Source organism: Heterodontus francisci, chromosome 11 (genome assembly GCF_036365525.1).
Source record: "Heterodontus francisci isolate sHetFra1 chromosome 11, sHetFra1.hap1, whole genome shotgun sequence".
Classification (NCBI taxonomy): domain Eukaryota; kingdom Metazoa; phylum Chordata; class Chondrichthyes; order Heterodontiformes; family Heterodontidae; genus Heterodontus; species Heterodontus francisci.
Genome location: NC_090381.1, coordinates 77,297,306 through 77,316,798, shown reverse-complemented (window position 1 = coordinate 77,316,798; position 19,493 = coordinate 77,297,306). Strand labels below are relative to the sequence as shown.

General features: G+C 42.3%; 1 protein-coding gene and 1 long non-coding RNA gene across 3 annotated transcripts in view; one reads left to right on the top strand and one right to left on the bottom strand.

Annotated features, from left to right (window-relative positions):
- Positions 1 to 19,493, bottom strand: part of LOC137375316 (uncharacterized) — a 35,643-nt gene that overhangs the window by 7,084 nt on the left and 9,066 nt on the right. The window lies entirely within an intron of this gene.
- The window catches only part of LOC137375314 (arf-GAP with coiled-coil, ANK repeat and PH domain-containing protein 2-like), a 215,155-nt gene continuing 195,703 nt past the window's right edge, over positions 42 to 19,493 (top strand). For both annotated transcript variants that reach the window (XM_068042287.1, XM_068042286.1), the window contains exon 1: positions 42 to 245. In XM_068042287.1, the coding sequence (XP_067898388.1) occupies positions 193 to 245 (53 nt within the window). In that variant the 5' untranslated portion in view covers positions 42 to 192. The remainder of the gene's footprint in view (positions 246 to 19,493) is intronic.

The following is a 19,493-nucleotide window of genomic DNA, read 5'->3' as shown; positions in this document are numbered from 1 at the left end:
GAGCAGCGCTGAGTGGTCAGGCAGCTGTCAATCACAGCGCCTTTGGGTTCGCGTGTGGGAGAGCGGGGCACGGGCGGGGTTGAGGCTGAGGTGGCGGAGGAACCTCCAAGCGATGAGCTAGCGAGCGGGTGGGAGCCGCGCCTTAAACACACGGTCACTGAGTGACGGCAGTGCAGCCGGGAAAGTACAGCCATGAAGCTGACGGTGGATTTCGAAGAGTGTTTGAAGGACTCCCCGCGCTTCAGGTAGGCCGTTGTCCCTGGGAATAATCCCCGATGTCTGCCACCAGGAGCCTCCAGTCGCACAGCAGACATCCCGCTGCCTGTTTGTCCTCGCCCCCAAACCCCGCGCTGGTTGTTCGCTTCCAAACAGCCCCCTCGCGCCAGCCGTCCGTCGTTGTCTCTACCCCCCCCCCCCCCCTCCCTTCGCACTGGTTGTATCCTCCCCCCCAACTCCCCCGCGCTGGTTGTTCACCCCCACCAATGTCACTTCTGCCCCCACCCTCCCCCTGCTGTCCTCACCCCACCTCCGGAGCTGGAGAGGAGGATAGATGGCTTTTTTCTGTCTTTGTTTTCAGCTTATTATTGATGTATCAGCTCCAACTTGAATTTCAGTAAATTTCAGGCAGTGCACTGGAAGTCACTGTTAGCAAGAAATTATCTGCTAAACTGTGATAGTATGCTCAGATTTTAGCCATTTTTTTGGCCGAGTTTAACTCAACCATGTGTAAATGCCTCTCGGTCCCATCGTCTGCCTTTTTGAAGGATGAAATGGTCCTCACAACTACTAATCCTATTATCCTTGACTTGAATCTTTATGCTAAACAGTTCTAATTTGGGATGAGTATCAGTCTGTCCGTGTCTTTATAATACATTAATTGCGAAGAGCTTCACATGGCAGAAATGATAAATTAAAATGATAGTAAACCTACAATGTGAAGTTTCGAAAACTGTTAACAGTACTTTTGGTGTCAATGGCAATAATATTAAGTTCCATTTAAGATTTTCTTCAGGAATGCTATTTCTCAAATTTATGAAAAATCTAAAACCCATTGAAAGTGTATTTATAAATTTAAACAGTGAATGTAAAACTGGTATTCTTATTTAAAGCTTCTGTGGCAAAATTGAAATCTTGTAATATTCAGTATGAAGGTCATATTAGTGATGTGATATTTATGTTCAGATATGCATTTTGCCTGCTCTTTTACATCTGGGTACATGACGCTCAACTCTGAATCAATGGGAGTTTACTATGAATTTGACTGAACATGGAAGTAAAAAAAGAAAGGCTTGCATTAAATAACTGGTTGTTTCAACACACAAACATGCATTCGGCCTAACCAATCAGTGGCGTTTTACCCCCCCCCCCCATTCAAGCAAATGGTTCTATCACATCTACCCATCTATTCCTATATCTCTTCAACTACCTTTTCTTCATCCACATATCCAAATCTGATCTTAAATGTTGATATGTGAGCAGCCATTGATATGAAGGCAATTTGGCAGCTATTTTGTGCATAGCTAGATCTCATGAAAAGCAATTTGATGGATGGGCACTTAATCTTTGGTAGTGTTGATTGACGATAATTATTGGCTAGAACATTGGTAGTAATATGCTGAATTAAAAGAAAAAAATGACTCTCACTTATATAGTGTCTTTCACGACTACTGGATGTTTCAAAGCACTTAGCCAAAGAAATACTTTTTTTTGAAGTGTGGTCACTGTTGTAATGCCTTTGACAGTTTTCACATTTGAAACATAAGCATGTAAACCAACAGGGGAGTAAGTCATCAAAGATTTCAGATGACTGTTGATCGTTGTTGTCTGAACCCCATGATAGGTTACTGCTTATGAACACACGAATTAGGAGCAGAAGTAGGCCACTCGGCCCCTGGAGCTTACTCCACAGTTCAGCAAGATCATGGCTGATCCGATTATAACCTCGACTCCACATTCCTACCTACCCCCGATAACCTTTCACCCACTTGCTCGTCAAGAATCTATCTACTTCTGCCTTAAAAATATTCAGACTCTGCTTCCACTGCCCTTTGAGGAAGAGTTCCAAAGACTCAGACCCTAAGAGAAAAAATTTATCCTCATCTCTGTTTTAAATGGACGATCCCTTATTTTTAAACAGTGAGCCTCTAGTTCTAGATTTTCCCACAAGAGGAAACATACTTTCCACATCCACCCTATCAAAACCGCTCAGAATCTGGTATGTTTCAATCAGGTCGTCTGTTACTCTTCTAAACTCCGGTGGATACAAGCTTAGCCTGTTCAACCTTTCCTCACAAGATGACCTGCCCATTCAAGGTATTAGTCTAGTAAACCTTCTCTGAACTACTTCCAATGCATTTACATTTTTTAAATAAGGGGACCAATACGGTACACAGGATTCCAGATGTGGTCTCACGAATGCCCTATATAACTCTAGCATAACCTCTCTGCTTTTTAATGGTCTATTTGCTAGATTATGTTTCCTTTTTTAAAAAGAAGGATGCTGTGATTAGGAAATTGTCAGCTTGTTGCAATGAAGAAAAGCTAAGTAAATGAATTTTTTTTGAGACTAGTTATAATAAAGTATGATTAGGTAAGCAAAAGAAGATAAGTATCACTTCTCCATTAATTTCAAAGCTAATGGAGAAAATCAATTCCTTATTTTGACAGTTTGAGTTAACACAATTTATGAAGGAGGAACTAATATTTATCCAGTTTAGTAGAGAAGTAGGAGTAAAATTATTTATCTCCAAGTGAGTTTGACTTGTTGCAAACAACAACATTGAGCAAGTTATGGGGAGTGTCACATGTTTAGATATTTCAGACTTAATTGCTGGTTATAATATGTTTCTAATTATTTTAGTCCAGCATCATCATAAAAAATTACTGTGTGGTTATAGAGTAATACAAGTAAGATGTCTTTTAAACTGGATACTTTATTAAAATGCATGGCGGGCAGCCATAAAGGCGGGGCTAAAGTGTGGCAAGTCGAAGAGACTTAGCAGTTGGCAGGAAAAAAGACAGAAGCACAAGGGGAGAGCCAACTGTGGAACAGCCCCGACAACCAAATTTTTCTGCAGCACCTGTGGAAGAGCCTGTCACTCTAGAATTGACCTTTATAGCCACTCCAGGCGCTGCTCCACACACCACTGACCATCTCCAGGCACTTACCCATTGTCTCTCGAGAAAAGGAGGCCAAAGAGACCATGTATTCGACCTGTTGCTATGAATCACTTGAGGCAATAAAATAGAGCCTCTGTCATAATCTCCAAAATGACAGTCACCAAATAACCCGAGGAGATTTTTCCGTCATGGTGGGCAATGATGTATTAACATTTGGAGTAGGTTTTTAATTGGAGAAAATATATAAAAGAATACCTTTGTAGTTGTTTACATTGCCGCCACTTTGTGATGTATCGTTGGATGTTGATTGATTAGATATTTTAAAACCTTATTGCAACATTTGGGTACTGAGTATAACAATTTTTTTGATCCATTTGATACAAGGCATCTGGTGTAAGGTCCTCTGTCCCACGATCCTCCACATGTCAGGCTCCACCCACCAAATCAACCAATCAGAAAAGTGTGGACAGACAAAAATTGTATTATAGATTACAGTTCAACGATTTCAACAATTGTAAGAAAAATAAAATGTTTAATTAGCTATTAGAGGTTAGGCAAAATAATGCATAGCTAAAGCTGTTTCACTCTCCTGAACAAATTTCTTTAAAGATGCTTTGCAGATCGAAGTGGTATTTGTTAGGGCTTGATGCACGCTTAGCTACTAAAATCAAAATTAGAAGCACGGGAACAAAATAGAGCATGAATATTTGGGTAAGCAGATGCTCAAACAAATTTTATGTTTAAATTATGACTCCAGAATTTGGCTTAAAATTATTAAATGTCAAATATAGTCTGACTTGATTTGATTTTTAATATTTTTCTCATGGCTGAAGGTCACTCAAGATGGTTTATAATAACATTTAGCTTACTTTCATGAATGCTAGTTTTCTCAGATATTTGGTGCCACCTACAAAAATCGTAGGAAAAAAACTAGAACATACTGCACTTGCTCTTATAGGTCTTTTTTTTAAGTCAAGAGTTGAAAAGTCTGATAAAGGTCATAAGCCTGAAAAACTAACTCCAGTTTCTCTGTCTGCAGATGCTGCCTGACCTGCTGAGTATTTCCAGCGCATTCTGTTTTTACTTTTTTTAAAAGTTAGATTAGTTTGGATTTTCTCTGAGCACTGCAGTAACATTATAATGTTATGATGGGCTGAAGTATGAGAAGTACAACAATAAGATGTAACTTTAAATTCAACTCGAATGTTTTAACTTTAGTATGGAACATATTTCCTTGTTTAGTGCTATTGATTCTTTGGATCACAGCCATTGTGGAACTTCGTAGCTTCAGAGCTCCAGAATTAGGAATCATGTTGTTCACGGTGACAACGTTTACTGTTGAAAGATTTATGGCTGATTTTCTTCCTACTGTGCATCTTATTCTGATTTGCTGGGAGACAATTTGACTTGGTTGCTGGTATATGTAAGGATTACTCCCATTTTTCTCTTCTCGCTGGGGGTAAGTTCATGACCTTTAATAGGATGGGATGCCCAAGATCAGCAACTGTGAGAAGTTGCAGTTATGACTTGTTTCTCTGGTCAGTTACTTTGGAGTACAGTTCAAATGTCATGCAGATCTCCACCTGCCAAGAATGAGGCATATTAATTTTGCCATATGAACATTGATTTTAAACAGATACTGGAGTGAAGAAATGACTTGTTTGAACCAGACACTTGGCTGGAAGAACATTTGCATACTAAGAGGCAGTGCTTGGAGAGACAAAAGAATTGCTCACTGATTCAATTAACAGAGATTGGTCTGGGCAATGGTTCCACATCTTGTCTCCAAGAGATAGCCCTACACCCACCCGCCCCACCACAGAGAGCTTTTAAATCCACAAAGGCAGGAGTGGTTAAGCCATTTAGTCACATGACTAACCTGCTGGCCAACTAGTTGTTTTGAAGTTTGCCACACAGAAAGGAACAGAAGGCAGTTTGCAACTGAAGCTGGAACAAGGAAGCCTCTCTCCTGTCCCTCGCTTTCTCCCAAGCCACTGGACCCACGGAACCTCAAGAGAGAAAATACTCTAGCATCGAAACATGTTGAAGCTTGAACTAGGCCCCAAGGAACAGCAGGACTTACCGGCAACCAAAGACTCAACATAGAACTGAAAGGATTGTAATTATAATCCCGATATTGCCTCAAACCTTTCCCCTTTATTTTCCACTTTTTCTGTGTCTATCTGCATGTGTGTTTATCGCATATGCATGCTCGTGTGGTCACGTCGCAAATTCGTAGTCGTTAACCAGATTAGAGTTTAAGATTAATAAACTTCCACCTTTCTTCTTTAAATCTAAGGAAACCTATCTGATTTCTTTGCTTTACAATAGGAGCAGTGAACAAGGATTCACTGAGGGGGAGCTAAAAACACGATGTTTCTAAAATTAAACCAGGCAAAGGCTGAGAGGGAACCCCTAGACCCATCTCACCTGGTTGTAACAGAAATTTGGGGGCTAGCATCCTGGATTTGACCCACAGACAAATGAGAAATTGGAAGTGGGAAGTCAAATTGATCCCAAACAAAAAGAGAAAAGATTTCAATACAGGTTGCGTGTGCTAGAATACTAACATGTTTGCGACTGAAGCTAGTAGTTCCTCAAGCCAGGGTGAAATAACTTGGGATAAGTTAAAAGCACTGTCTATGGAGGAGTTGAGGAAAATGGCCGAGCAGTTTGGGATCACTGTACATGGCAAGGTTAGGAAGTCTGAACTTCTAAGGCTAGTGGCCAACCATTTTTCCCTTGAATCTGAAGAAGCAGAAACAGGGTTAGAAGTAGACTCCGACAAGGTATTGCTAGCAAAGATACAATTGGAACAGAGGAAACTTGAATTTGAGGAAAGGGAGAAAGAAAGAGAGAGACAGACGAGAGAGAGAGAGAAAGAACCTTCCAGAAAGAATGCGAAGACAAAGAGCTAGGGTGGCTTGTGTTAATTAGGGGGCGACAGAGTAACCCCAGTGAAAGCATAGCCAATATGGAGGAGTGTAATTCAGGGCTTGGTACAGCATTATTAAAACTTTACCAACAGATCCCAAAATTCAATGAGGGAGACGTGGAAGCGTATTTTGTGTCTTCTGAAAAACTGGCATGGCAGTTAAAGTGGCCAGCTGAGGCTTGGACTGTACTGATACAGAGCAAATTAGTAGGAAAAGCCTATGAGGTTTATTCCATGTTGCCAGATGAGAGTTCATCAGACTATGAACTGACAAAAATGCTATCCTCTGGGCATATGAGTTAGTACCAGAAACCTATTGCCAAAAGTTTAGAACCCTCAAGAAGCAAGCTGATCAAACTTACCTGGAGTTTGAGAAAAGTAAGCAGCTGGGTTTTGACCAGTGGCTGAGAGCTCTTAAAGGACAGCTCAGCTATGAAAATCTTAGAAGTAATTCTGTTACAGGAATTGAAAAACCCTCTCCCACTCTCCATAAAGACACATGTAGACGAACAGAAGGCTCATAGAACCCAGCAGGCAGCAATTCTGGCTGATGAGTTTGCTGTCATTTATAAATCAGTTTCCCAGGGGAGAACCTTTCAGAGTCACCCCCACAAATCCGAAAAGGACAAAGAGTAGGAAGGTGATAGAAGCCCAAGCAGTCCTGGGAGGGAAAGAAAAGCAGGAGACACAGGGGGCCCTCTTCCAACCAGAAAAGAATGTGCTGTAAGTAGGAGTGAGACTTCGAGACCTATGTGCTTCCATTGTAATAAAGCAGGGCATTTAAGAGCTGACTGCTGGAAACTAAAGGGAAAACCTGTAGGGTTAATCAGGGCACACCCGCACAGTGAAGAAGCGAACCTGATGGAAAGCACAGCAGAACAAGCTGTGGCTTTAACTGCAGTAAGAGTGAGACCCAGGAAGCTTATGGCTGCGAGTGCAGGAAAATTTAATAGGATTCCTGAAGGTTATCAGGGTGTTGCTAAAATTAAACCCTGTTACAGTCAAACCAGGCAAAGGCTGAGAGGGAACCCCTAGACCCCTTCTCACCTGGTTGTAACACTGACAAATAGAGATTCTGTTTTGGAAAAAACAGCTTTTATAATTTTATCTCCAGTGGTGTAATTGATTTACTAAGAAGATGTATAACAAAAGTAAATTGAAAATGAAGAGGCATTCATTCCTCATGAACTTCTGTCTCTCCTTTCCCAAAAGTGTGATACTTTTATAACCGTTGAACATTGAATTTACTGTCTCAAATAACTAAGAAAATTTTGTTACGTAAGGTAATGAATTTTTAACACCGTCTTCATGCGTTATTGACTAAATCAGTAGATGCATCATTGTAATGACTTTTTAAAGTTATGAACTTAGCATTACAGCTTCAACATTTGGAACAGCTTTTGGCAGAATCTGATGGAAAGTTAAGTAAGTTATCTGAACATTTGTTGGTTTGGAAAAGAATTCTGCCAAACATCTGAGAGTAATTTTACATTTTAATGCTGGCTGTAGTCACCGGATATCTGTAATGGAATTGCACAGTTCTGTACAGTCATGTGGTTCTTGATCCATTTAGATCTGCCAGATGTTCGCCATTTTTGCTTTGCATATTGACAGTTGTATTTCTGCTTGTGGCACTTCCAGATCAGTTCTTACCCCCAGCAAAATCTTTAATTCCCTTGGTATAGCCTCAATCTTCACTCCCTCAAGTGTAAGGGATATATGCTTGAGTGTATCTGGAGCACAACTGGTTTAGACATTCATCACCAGGTCTGACTGGATTGAATCCAGCACTGTCATGCCCCACTCTCCTTTGACAAAACCACCCTTTACTCCAGGATCATTCCGGAGAGAAAAGATGATTACCAGCTTTTTTTCCACAATTAACTATCTCCTTTGACTGCTTTCACTGTCTTCTCCATCTTCACATCCAACAACATGTGCAAGAAGCTCAGGGATTTCTTTGCCACTAAGATTGAGACCATTTGTTCAGCTGCTTCCACTGTTCCCTTCCTTCTCCTTGCCCACAAAGCCAAATCCCTCAGGCTCCCTCGTGATCTTGGACTGGGAGCTTTCTCTAGTTTCTTGTCCAACTGCCCTCATCCTTTGAGTTCATCTCATTTGTGACCCACCTCCTCCTTTCTCCCTTGACTTAATTCACAAAACTGTTGACCATCCGTCTTTCCTTCAGGCGCTGAAATTGTAAATGGTTCTTTTCCTTAGGTACTGTTTCCCTTGTATTCGGATCCACCATCATCACCCCTACGTGAAAAAAAAACTTTGACTCTGCTGTCCTTACAAATTACTGTTCCATCTCCTGTTCTTTCTGAAGTTCTTGATCATGTTGTCACTTCCCAAATCTGTGCCTATCTTTCTTGCAACTCCATGTTTGAATCTTTCCAAGCAGGTTTCTGCACCTGCCACAGCACTGAAGCAGCCTTAGCCAAAGGCACATAACACCTACTGTGACTATAGTGCATTATCATCTCGTCCTCATTGACCTCTTTGTGGCTTTTGTCATGGTTGTTCTATCATCCTTCTTCAAAGCCCTTTATCCATTATCTAGTTTAGTAAGATTGTCTTCGCTTTGTTTCCTTCTTGCCTAGCTGATTGCAGCTTCAATATGTCTAGCAATGGAATCTCTTCCCTTCCTGCACTGTTGCCTCCAGAGTACCCAAGGATCTATCCTTGTCCGCCTCCTTTTCCTAATGTACTTGCTGCCTTTAAGAAAAATCATCCAGATACAAGGTCTACTTACACATAGACATTGACATTCCACTGTACCGCTCCATTTCTTCTCTTCATCACTCCGCTGCCTCTGTGTTGTTAGTCCGGCATTGACTTTTAGATGAGCCATCATTTTCTCTATTTAGCATTGTGCTATGGACAGGTGGGAAATGGTATGGGTGGCTTCTACTTTTCACCTCTCAACTGACTGAAGATAGTGTTTTAAAAATAGTTTTATTTCCTGAGTGTTTTTAAGGTTAGATAAATAGACAAACAGCAGGTTTTCTCGTAGGCACCTCGCCACCACCTTCTCTAGGGATGGGCAATAAATGCTGGCCTAGCTAGTGATGTCCACATCCCATGAAGGACTAAAAAAAAGTTTAAAAAAAAGACCTTTTTTACACAATAACTGAAAATGTTCGTGGCTTCACCCACTCGCGCATTCGCATACGTGCGTGCACACAAAGAAAAGACAGAGTGGGGGTAGCATGCAATTAGAGTCTAATTGTTGTAAAAGAGTTTGTTTTAAAAAACTTTTGGAAGCTTTTTGGGAAGAAATCTTTTTCACAGGTGCAGGCCTGAATGTTCTTTGCCTTGAATAAGATGAAGTGTTGCAGGCTCTTTGTGGTTAAGCCTCAATGTGAAGTCGATGGTGGAAATCCTGGTTCACTTTTGCAGATGGGGAGTTCCAAATCACCTTGCAGTTTCTCTCCTGTAGCAGTTAAAAGGTGTTACCAGCAGGGCTGCTGCCTAGCTGGAATGGTGTCTCAGCTGTTCTGGCTAGAAAAGGCCTTCTCTGGATGTTCTGCCCCTCTCTGGCCAGAGAGATACCTTTTTTAAGGTAGAAACTTTCAGGTGACTAAGGGCTCTCTCCCCTGGGGTGATTCATAACAGTGTTCCAGCATATGTGAACCATTGTTACATGGTGGCGTCTGAATGTGGTCCAATTTGATAAACAGGTATTATTTTACACCTATTATTTTGGCCTTGGTTTCGGAGTCAGTCTGTCTTTAAAAGTCTTTGATAGCTCCATTCCTGCAGATAGGAGTTGTTAGCATGGAATGGACTGTTTTCCATTTCAATTTGTTTTCCCCAAAGCCAATTCAGTCATGGATAATGGGTTTCGTCTTCAACAGGCGAACATGCTTATTGACAGTACAGGAGGGGTCACCTGACCTCTACTCCATCTTGCCTGTAGCACAAATATGTTCAATTTTTTGTAGTTCATTTCATATTTCATCACTGTTCCCTCCGTGAGTGTGACAATTGGGAAGACCAAAGCCAATTTCTTTGTCTTCCCGCTAGAAACTCCATCAATGCCACCAATTCCATCCTTTTCCCTGGCTATTGCCGCAGTTTGAACCACGTTGTTTGCAGCCTCAGCGTCCTATTTGAGCCCAAGCTGAGCATCAAAACCTCGAACTCACGAATGGAAAGTGTGTCTATATCCACTTCCATAACATCATGGGACTCCACATCTACCTCAGCCCATCTCTTCTTACTTTAATTCATTTCATGGGATGTGGGCATCGCTGACAAGGCTAGCATTTATTGCCCATCCCTAATTGCCATCGAGAAGGTGGTGGTGTGCTGCCTTCTTGAACCGCTGCAGTCCACCTGGTGCAGCTACACCCACAGTGCTCTTGGCAAGTGAGTTCCAGGATTTTTATCCAGTGACAGTGAAGGAGCAGTGATATGGTGTGTGGCTTGGAGGAGAACTTGCAGATGGTGGTGTTCCCGTGCATCTGCTGCCCTTGTCCTTCTAGGTGGAAGAGATTGTGGGTTTGTAAGGTGCTGTCGAAGGAGGCATGGTGAGTTGCTGCAGTGCATCTTGTATATGGTACACCCTGCTGCCACTGTGCGTTGGTGGTGGAGGGAGTGAATGTTGAAGGTGGTGGATGGGGTGCTAATCAAGTATGCTGCTTTGTCCTGGATGGTGTTGAGCTTCCTGAGTTGTTGGAGCTGCATTCATCCGGATGGAGAGTATTCTATCACACTCCTGACATGTGCCTTGTAGATGGTGGATAGGCTTTGGGGAGTCAGGAGGCGAGTTACTTGCTACAGAAATCCCAGCCTCTGACCTGCTCTTGGAGACACAGTATTTATGTGGCTGGTCCAGTTCAGTTTCTCGTCAATGGTAGCCCCCCAGAATGTTGATGGTGGAGATTCAGCGATGATAATGCCGTTGAATGTCAAAGGGAGATGGTTATATTTTCTCCTGTTGGAGATTGTCATTGCCTGACGCTTGTGTGGCGCAAATGTTACTTGCCACTTATCAGCCCAAGCCTGAATGTTGTTCTGGTCTTGCTGCATCTGGACATAGACTGCTTCAGTATCTGAGGAATTGTGAATGGTATTGAACATGGTGCAGTCATCAGCGAACATCCCCCCCCTCCCTTCTGACCTTATGATGGAGGGAATATGAAGTAGCTAAAGATGATTGGGCCTCGGACAGTACCCTGAGAAACTCCATCAGCAATGTCCTGGGTCTGAGATGAATGGCCTCCAACAACCACAACCATCTTCCTTTATGCTAGGTACGACTCCAACCAATGGAAAGTTTGCCTCCTGATTCCCACTGACTTCAATTTGGCTAGGGCTCCTTGATGACACACTCAGTCAAATGCTGCCTTGATATCAAGGGCAGTCACTCTCACCTCACCTCTGGACTTCAGCTCTTGTGTCCATGTTTGGGCCAAGGCTGTAATGAGGTCAGGAGCCGAATGGCCCTGGCGAAACCCAAACTGAGCATCAGTGAGCAGGCTATTGCTGTTTATGTGGCACTTGATAGCACTGTTGATGACACCTTCCATCACTTTGCTGATGATGGAGAGTAGACTGATGGGGCGGTAATTGGCCGGATTGGGTTTGTCCTGCTTTTTGTGGACAGGGCATACTTGGGCAATTTTCCACATTGTCGGGTAGATGCCAGTGTTGTAGCTGTACTGGAACAGCATGGCTATGGGCACGGCTAGTTCTGTAGCACAAATCTTCAGTACTACAGCCGGGATGTTGTCAGGACCCATAGCCTTTGCAGTATCCAGTGCCTTCAGCTGTTTCTTGATATCACGTGGAATGAATCAAATTGGCTGAAGACTGGCACCTGTGATGCTGGGGACCTCAGGAGGAGGCGGAGATGGATCATCCACTCGGCACTTCTAGCTGAAGATGGTCACAAATGCTTCAGCCTTTTCTTTTTCACTGTGCTGGGCTCCTCCATCAATGAAGATAGGGATATTTGTGGAGTCTTCTCCTCCGCTGGTTTTTTGAATTGTCCACCACCATTCCCGACTGGATGTGGCAGGACTGCAGAGCTTTGCTCTGATCTGTTGGTTATGGGATCGCGTAGCTCTGTCTATTGCATACCAAACAGCGAAAGCAGCATGCAAGTAGTCCTGTGTTGTAGCTTCGTCAGGTTGACACCTCATTTTTAGGTATGCCTGGTGCTGCTCCTGGCATGCCCTCCTGCACTCTTCATTGAACCAGGGTTGATCCCTTAGCTTGTTGGTAATGGTAGACTGAGGGATATGCCGGGTATGAGGTTACAGATTGTGGTTGAATACAATTCTTCTGCTGTTGATGATCCACAGCGTCTCATGGATGCCCAGTTTTGAGCTGCTACATCTGTTCTGAATCAGTCCCATTTAACCTGGTGGTAGTGCCACACAACATGATGGAGGGTGGTCTCCTCCGTATGAATACGGGAATTAGTTTTTACAAGGATTGTGTGGTGGTCACTCCTACCAATGCTGTAATGGACAGATGCAAATACAATAGGTAGATTGGTGAGGACACGGCTTAATAGGTTTTTCCCTCTTGGTGTTCTCACCACCTGCTGCAGGCCCAGTCTGGCAGATATGTCCTTCAGGACTTGGCCAGCTCGGTCAGTTGTAGTGCTAACAAGCCACTCTTGGTGATGAACGTTGAAGTCCCCCCACCCAGAGTACATTCTGTGCCCTTGCCACCCTCAGTGCTTTTTCCAAGTGGTGATCAATATGGAGGAGCACTGACTCATCAGCTGAAGTAGGTGGTAATCAGCAGGGGGTTTCCTTCCCTTGTTTGACCTGATGCCATGAGACTTCATGGGTCCAGAGTCAATGTTGAGGATTTCCATGGCTACTCTCTTGACTGTATACCACTGTGCTGCCACTTCTGGTGAGTCTGTCTTGTCAGTGGGACAGGACATAACCAGGAATAGTGATGCTTGTGTCTGGGACATTGTAGGGTATGTTTCTGTGAGTATGACTGTCAGGCTGTTGCTTCACTCGACTGTGGGACACCTCTCCCAATTTTAGCACAAGCCCCCAGATGTTAGTAAGGAGGACTTTGCAGGGTTAACGAGGCTGGGTTTGCCATTGTCGTTTCCTAGGTCGATGCCGGGTGTTGCGTCCGGTTTTATTCCTTTTCAGTTTTTGTGCAGCTGAATGGCTTGCTCAGCCATTGGGCAGTTAAGAGTCACCCACGTTGCTGTGGATCTGGAGTCATGTGTAGGCCAGTGACAATACCACTCCACCACAGTCTCCTTCTATCTGCCACTGAAATCCTCAATCATGCCTTGATCTCTAGAGTTGACTATCTAATGCTCTCCTGGCCAGCCTGCTATCCTACGCAAAATCAGACTGTACAATACACTGCTACCTACATCCTATTGTGTCCTTCTCATCCATCATCCCTATCGTTGCTGATCTGTACTATCTCTTGATCTTATGGTTCCTCATTTAAAATTCTCATCTGCATCTACATTTAAATCTCTTCACAGCCTTGCCCTGTCAATTTCTGTAACCTCCATTCCTACAAACCCACCCATCCTGAATTTTACCTTTCTCTGATTCTGGTCCCTTGTGCATCTACCCTTTCTTTGACTGAACGTTGGCAGCAGTGCATTTAGCTGCTTAAGACCCACACTCTTAATTGTTTACCTAAATTCTTCAACCGTTCTAACTTGTAAGTTACAAACGTTACAAATTCTCCTTTTTGGCTTGGCTTCTATCTCTTTCCCCCCCCCCCCCCCCCATTTAGCCTCTGGCTTGGGATGTTTTTCTGTATTAAAGATGCTACATACGTGATGTTGTTGTAGTATTTGTTTCCTGTGAACTATTGTATTTTGCTCATTCAGTAACATGAGCTGAAATAAACTACTGATTTTTAGTACATTTAGTTCTGTATTATCTACCTTTGAATTGTCATGCACTTCTTGAGTACCGTGCACATTTTTGCCCCATTTTTCATCCAGAGCTTAGTTTTTCTTTTGGTTAATATTGGATTGAAAATATAACCTCAGTTTCTTAGTACAGCATTACATTCTTGGCTTTAGCAGTCAAAATTGAAGACAGTCTGCTTCTGTCAACAGCAAAACTCATGGACAGGTCAGAAGCAGAATGTTAAGCTTAAACCAAAAGTTTATTGATAATCCCATGTCCTAAGATTTTCTCCTGGGATCATTGAAGCTCACCTGAGCAGAGTTTGACTCTTGATGCAAGAATCAATTATTTTGAGTTAATTAATTTATTTATTGGGCTGTGTTGCTATAATCCAGTGTATGTCTATGTATATGTAGATGGATCTGATCTTTCAAATAAAGAATTCTGTCTTTTATATTCTATTTCAGCTGCGGCAAGTGTGATTTTTTAAAATGGACTTCATGTATGGGTATAATTAAAGGGATAGACTAAGGATCGTGAGGTAATATGGCCCACTAACAGCAGCAGCAGAATTGTATACCACTACAATCTGTAATTTCAGAACTAGATGTATCCCTTACTACTTTATCATAATGAAGCTGGGAAACCAATCCTGGTTCAATGCAGAGTGCAGAAGGGTATGCTAGAAACAGCACCAGGTAAACCTTGAAGTGAAGTACTAACCTATTTAAGCGACAACACAGGGTTACCTGCAAGATAAACATCAGAAGCAATGAGCTATGTTATAGGCACAGCTAATGAATCCAAGCAGTGCTCTGCAGCTTTACTGTATCCAGTCAAGAATGGTGGTGCATAACCAGGCAACTAATGGAAGATAAAAGCTCCTTGAGCATTCACATTCTCAATCCATGATGGTGCCTAGCTCATGAGTGCTAATGACAAGGTTAAAGTGTGTGCGAGCATAGTCAGATAAAAGTGCTGAGTGTACAGTTATGCTTCCCACCATTAGTCATTAGTCATGCCAGTGATTTTATTTTTTTCCCTGCCCTTTTCTCTCCCCTCCATTGACACTTTTTAAATTATGGGCTGTGGGCATCACTAGCAAAGCCAGCAATAATTGCCGATCCCTGATTGCATTTGAGACTGTGGTGAGTTCCCTTCTTGGATAAACTGTGTGGCTTGCTAGGCCTTTTCAGAGGGTAGTTAAGAGTAAACCACATTGCTGTGGATCATAGTCACATGTAAAGGATGAGGACAGCAGATGATCTCTAAAGAACATGAGTGTACCAAGTTTTTTATGACAACCCAGTAGTTTCATGGTCACCATGACTGGTACTAGATTTTTATTCCATATTTATTTAATTAACTGGATTCAAAATCCCCAGCTGCCATGGTGCGATTTGAGGTCATATTGCTCAATCATTAATCCAGGCCTCTAGATTACTAGTCCATAACATAACCACTATGCTACTGTTCCCATAATTGGATATGGCACACATAGATACAGGGTTTGGGGAGTCAGGTGAGTTACTTGCTGCAGATTTCCTTGCTTCTGACCTGCTCTTATAGCCACAGTATTTATACAGCTGGTCCAGTTCAGTTTCTAGTCATTGGTAATCCCCAGGATGTTAATGGTGGGGGATTCAGTGATGGTAATGCCATTAAACGTCAAGGAGAGGTGGTTAGATTCTCTCTCGTTGGAGATGGCCATTGCCTGCCACCTGTGTGGCATGAATGTTACTTTCTATTTATTAGCTCAAGCCTGAATGTTGTCCAGGTCTTGCTGCACCCAGGCACAGACTGCTTCAGTAGCTGAGGAGTTGCGAATGGTGCTGAACTCTGCAATCAGCAGCGAACTACACCACTTCTGACCTTATGATGGAGGGAATGTCATTGATGAAGCAGCTGAAGATGGATGGGCCTAGGACACTATCCTGAGGAAATCCTGTAGCGATGTCATGGGACTGAGATGGTTGGCCTCAACAGCCACAACCGTCTTCCTTTGTGCTAGGTAATGACACTAACCAGTGTGGCCCTGATCCCATTAACTTAAATTTTGCTAGGGCTCCATGATATACCACACTTGGTCAAATGCTGCCTTGATGTCAAGGGCAGTCACCTCTGGAATTCAGCTCAGTGAAAGCAACTTGCCTTGTGCCAGCAGTTGGTTAGGATTTTTGAACCTATCCACATAGAAGCTCCCTGGAGTATGGCTTCCTCTAGCCGATGGACTCCAGCGACATTTGAACACGGTGCTATGATTGTCTATCGTAAGTTGTTTTTAGTGAGACAAATTAGGCAACGCTATCTGCTTTCTTCTCTCCCTCGTATAATTCCTAGTTTATTTTGAGAATAACTTGAAATCCTTACAACTCCTGATACCAGATTTGAATGTTGGGCAATTGTAAACAACTTCAATTTTTGTATAGTTAAATACAAAGTTGAACAATGTAATGTGAAACATTAAAAACTCCATACCTATGTGTTCTGACAGGAAGGATTGGTTCTCTCTCTCTGATTTGTTGTGTATACATGTTTAGTGTATTTGCTGAGCAAGTGTTTTGGGAGTTTTATACTTCTGAAGTAATGATCTTGAATCATGTGACTTCAGTTGTATTTCATAAAAACCATATCTCAAACATGCCCTTATCTTGTTTTTCTTCTTTGGAAGCAGTGTCAGCCATAGATCTCCAATTTTTTTAAATTTTGAATTCAAACTTAGTGGCATTTTCATTTAGATTTGGTCAAAAACATCTACAATCTTTGAACTTTCTTAATTTATATTGCTTGCTGTAAGTAGGCTTATGTGCTTAGTTAACCCAAGTAGGCCAGTGATTAGGTTTCAAGCTCACTGGTGTGTAAAAGAGCATTCCTATCCATTGGGCAGCAATTAAGGTTCAGATTCATTACAGTTATTTTCCACCATGGAAAATAGTACCATCATTAATCCTTAAATTTTACTTTCTAAAGTAAATTTGTGTGAATGATGAATTAAAGTACCTGGACCAAATGCTATAAATAAGCCAGATTTTGTGATGTTGACCTCTAGTTCACTTGTATTGCAAAAATCTCTTTCCTTCTCCACCTCTCTTTCCTCGTTTTAAGATCCTGCTTAAAAGATACCTCTTTGCCCAATTGTTTGGTCCCCTGTCCTAATGTCTCCTTTGGCTGTCAATCTTTGCCTGTTTACACTCCTATGCAATCCATTGGATGTTTTACAATGTTAAAAGTGCTATAAAAATACAATAATAATATAGCAAAATGCTGCAGATTCTGGAAATCTGAAATAAACAAGTGCTGGAAATACCAGGTTTGGCAGCATCTGTGGAGAGAGAAACAGTTAATGTTTTAGGTCTGTGACCATTCATATTCTATATAAATGCAAGTTGTTTATTTTATTTATTTAGAGATACAGCACTGAAACAGGCCCTTCGGCCCACCGAGTCTGTGCCGACCAACAACCACCCATTTATACTAACCCTACAGTAATCCCATATTCCCTATCACCTACCTACACTAGGGGCAATTTACAATGGCCAATTTACCTATCAATCTGCAAGTCTTTGGCTGTGGGAGGAAACCGGAGCACCCGGCGAAAACCCACGCGGTCACAGGGAGAACTTGCAAACTCCGCACAGGCAGTACCCAGAATCGAATCCGGATCCCTGGAGCTGTGAGGATGCAGTGCTAACCACTGTGCCGCCCTATTGGTCTCCTGTTTTTTATGAGTGCATGATGGGTTTTCTCCCCCTTGCAGGGGAAGATGGTTCTGTTGTGGCAAACAAACATTATTCAGCATTGTGGCAAAAAGTCTTTTTCTTTTAATCAAAACTTCATTGAGTTTCTTTTCTCATTTATTTTGTTTTTTTTTTAAAACAAAAATAATCCATTTCAAATCTATATTTTCTGGCATTCACCTGTCATTTTGTTGCACAGAATCCTGTTTCAGAAGGCTGTCATTGATTTGTGCTAAATTTTCAAAAAGTATCGGCAACTTTTTCTTACATTTATCAGTTCTGTGTAATAGAAAAGTGAACTATAGCATCGATTTTCTGGAATATAGAATATGTGGACAGTTTCTGCTTCCTCATCACTGCAAAATTATATGTATACTACCTTGGGTATCCGCATCCAACCTCTCTCCCTGGTACATGTACATTCATAATTTGGATCTTTGACATTTGACCTTCATTTCATCCTTGTGGCATGTCTATTTTTGCATACCTCCTGCAAGGGTGGTTAGAAATGCTGTCTTGATTTCTATTTCTTGATTCCAGGATGTTGGGGACTGTTGAGCTCCTAATAATTCTATGGTAGGTAAACTGATTCACATTAGACCAGGAATAAAACCCGGGACCCTTCTGTGCTGCCTATTGGATAATTTGGATGATACATCTGGAGGACACTCAATTATACACTTAATGCTGTATCAGTTCATGGAAGAAATTCTACAAGCATGCAATTTATAATTTATTTTTTCTGGGATTAAAATTAAGATGATTTTTGTTTTAAAAAAACAAGGAATCAGTCTGTGCTTCATCTCCCTATTGCACACACAAGTTGTTAAGAACATAACAAGAAATAGGAGCAGAGGAAATAGGGGCCATTTGGCCCCTTGAACCTGCTTCGTCATTCAACAAGATCATGGATGATCTGATTGTGGCCTTAACTCCACTTTCCTGCCTGCCTTCCATAATCCTTTACTCTCTTGAAGATAAAAAATCTGTCTATCTCAGCTTTGAATATATTCAGTGACCCAGCCTCTACTGCTATCGACCTTCAGAAGAAATTCCTCTTCATCTCTGTCTTAAATGGGAGAAGCCTTATTTTGAAACTGTGCCCCCTAGATCTAGATTCCCTCATGAGAAGAAATATCCTCTCAGCATCTACCCTGTCAAGCCCACTCAGAATCTTACATGTTTCAATAAGATCACCTCTCATTCTTCGTAAAACCAATGAGTATAGGTTCAAACTTTCCTCATAAGGCGATCCCTTCATCTCAGGAATCAACCTAGTTCACCACCTCTAAACTGCCTCTAAACTGGGGCGGCACAGTGGCGCAGTGGTTAGCACCGCAGCCTCACAGCTCCAGCGATCCGGGTTCAGTTCTGGGTACTGCCTGTGTGGAGTTTGCAAGTTCTCCCTGTGTCTGCGTGGGTTTCCTCCGGGTGCTCCGGTTTCCTCCCACATGCCAAAGACTTGCAGGTTGATAGGTAAATTGGTCATTATAAATTGCCCCTAGTATAGGTAGGTGGTAGGGTAATATAGGGACAGGTGGGGATGTGGTAGGAATATGGGAGTAGTGTAGGATTAGTATAAATGGGTGGTTAATGGTCGGCACAGACTCGGTGGGCCGAAGGGCCTGTTTCAGTGCTGTATCTCTAAATCTAAGTCTAATGCAAGTATATACCTTCTTAAATAAGAAGAACAAAACTGTAAGCAGTACTCTAGGTGTGGTCTCACCAACGCCTTGTACAGTTGTAGTAAGACTTCTCTACTTTTATACTGCATCCCCCTAGCAATGAAGGCCAGCATTCCATTTGCCTTCCTAATTACTTGCAGTACCTGCAGCT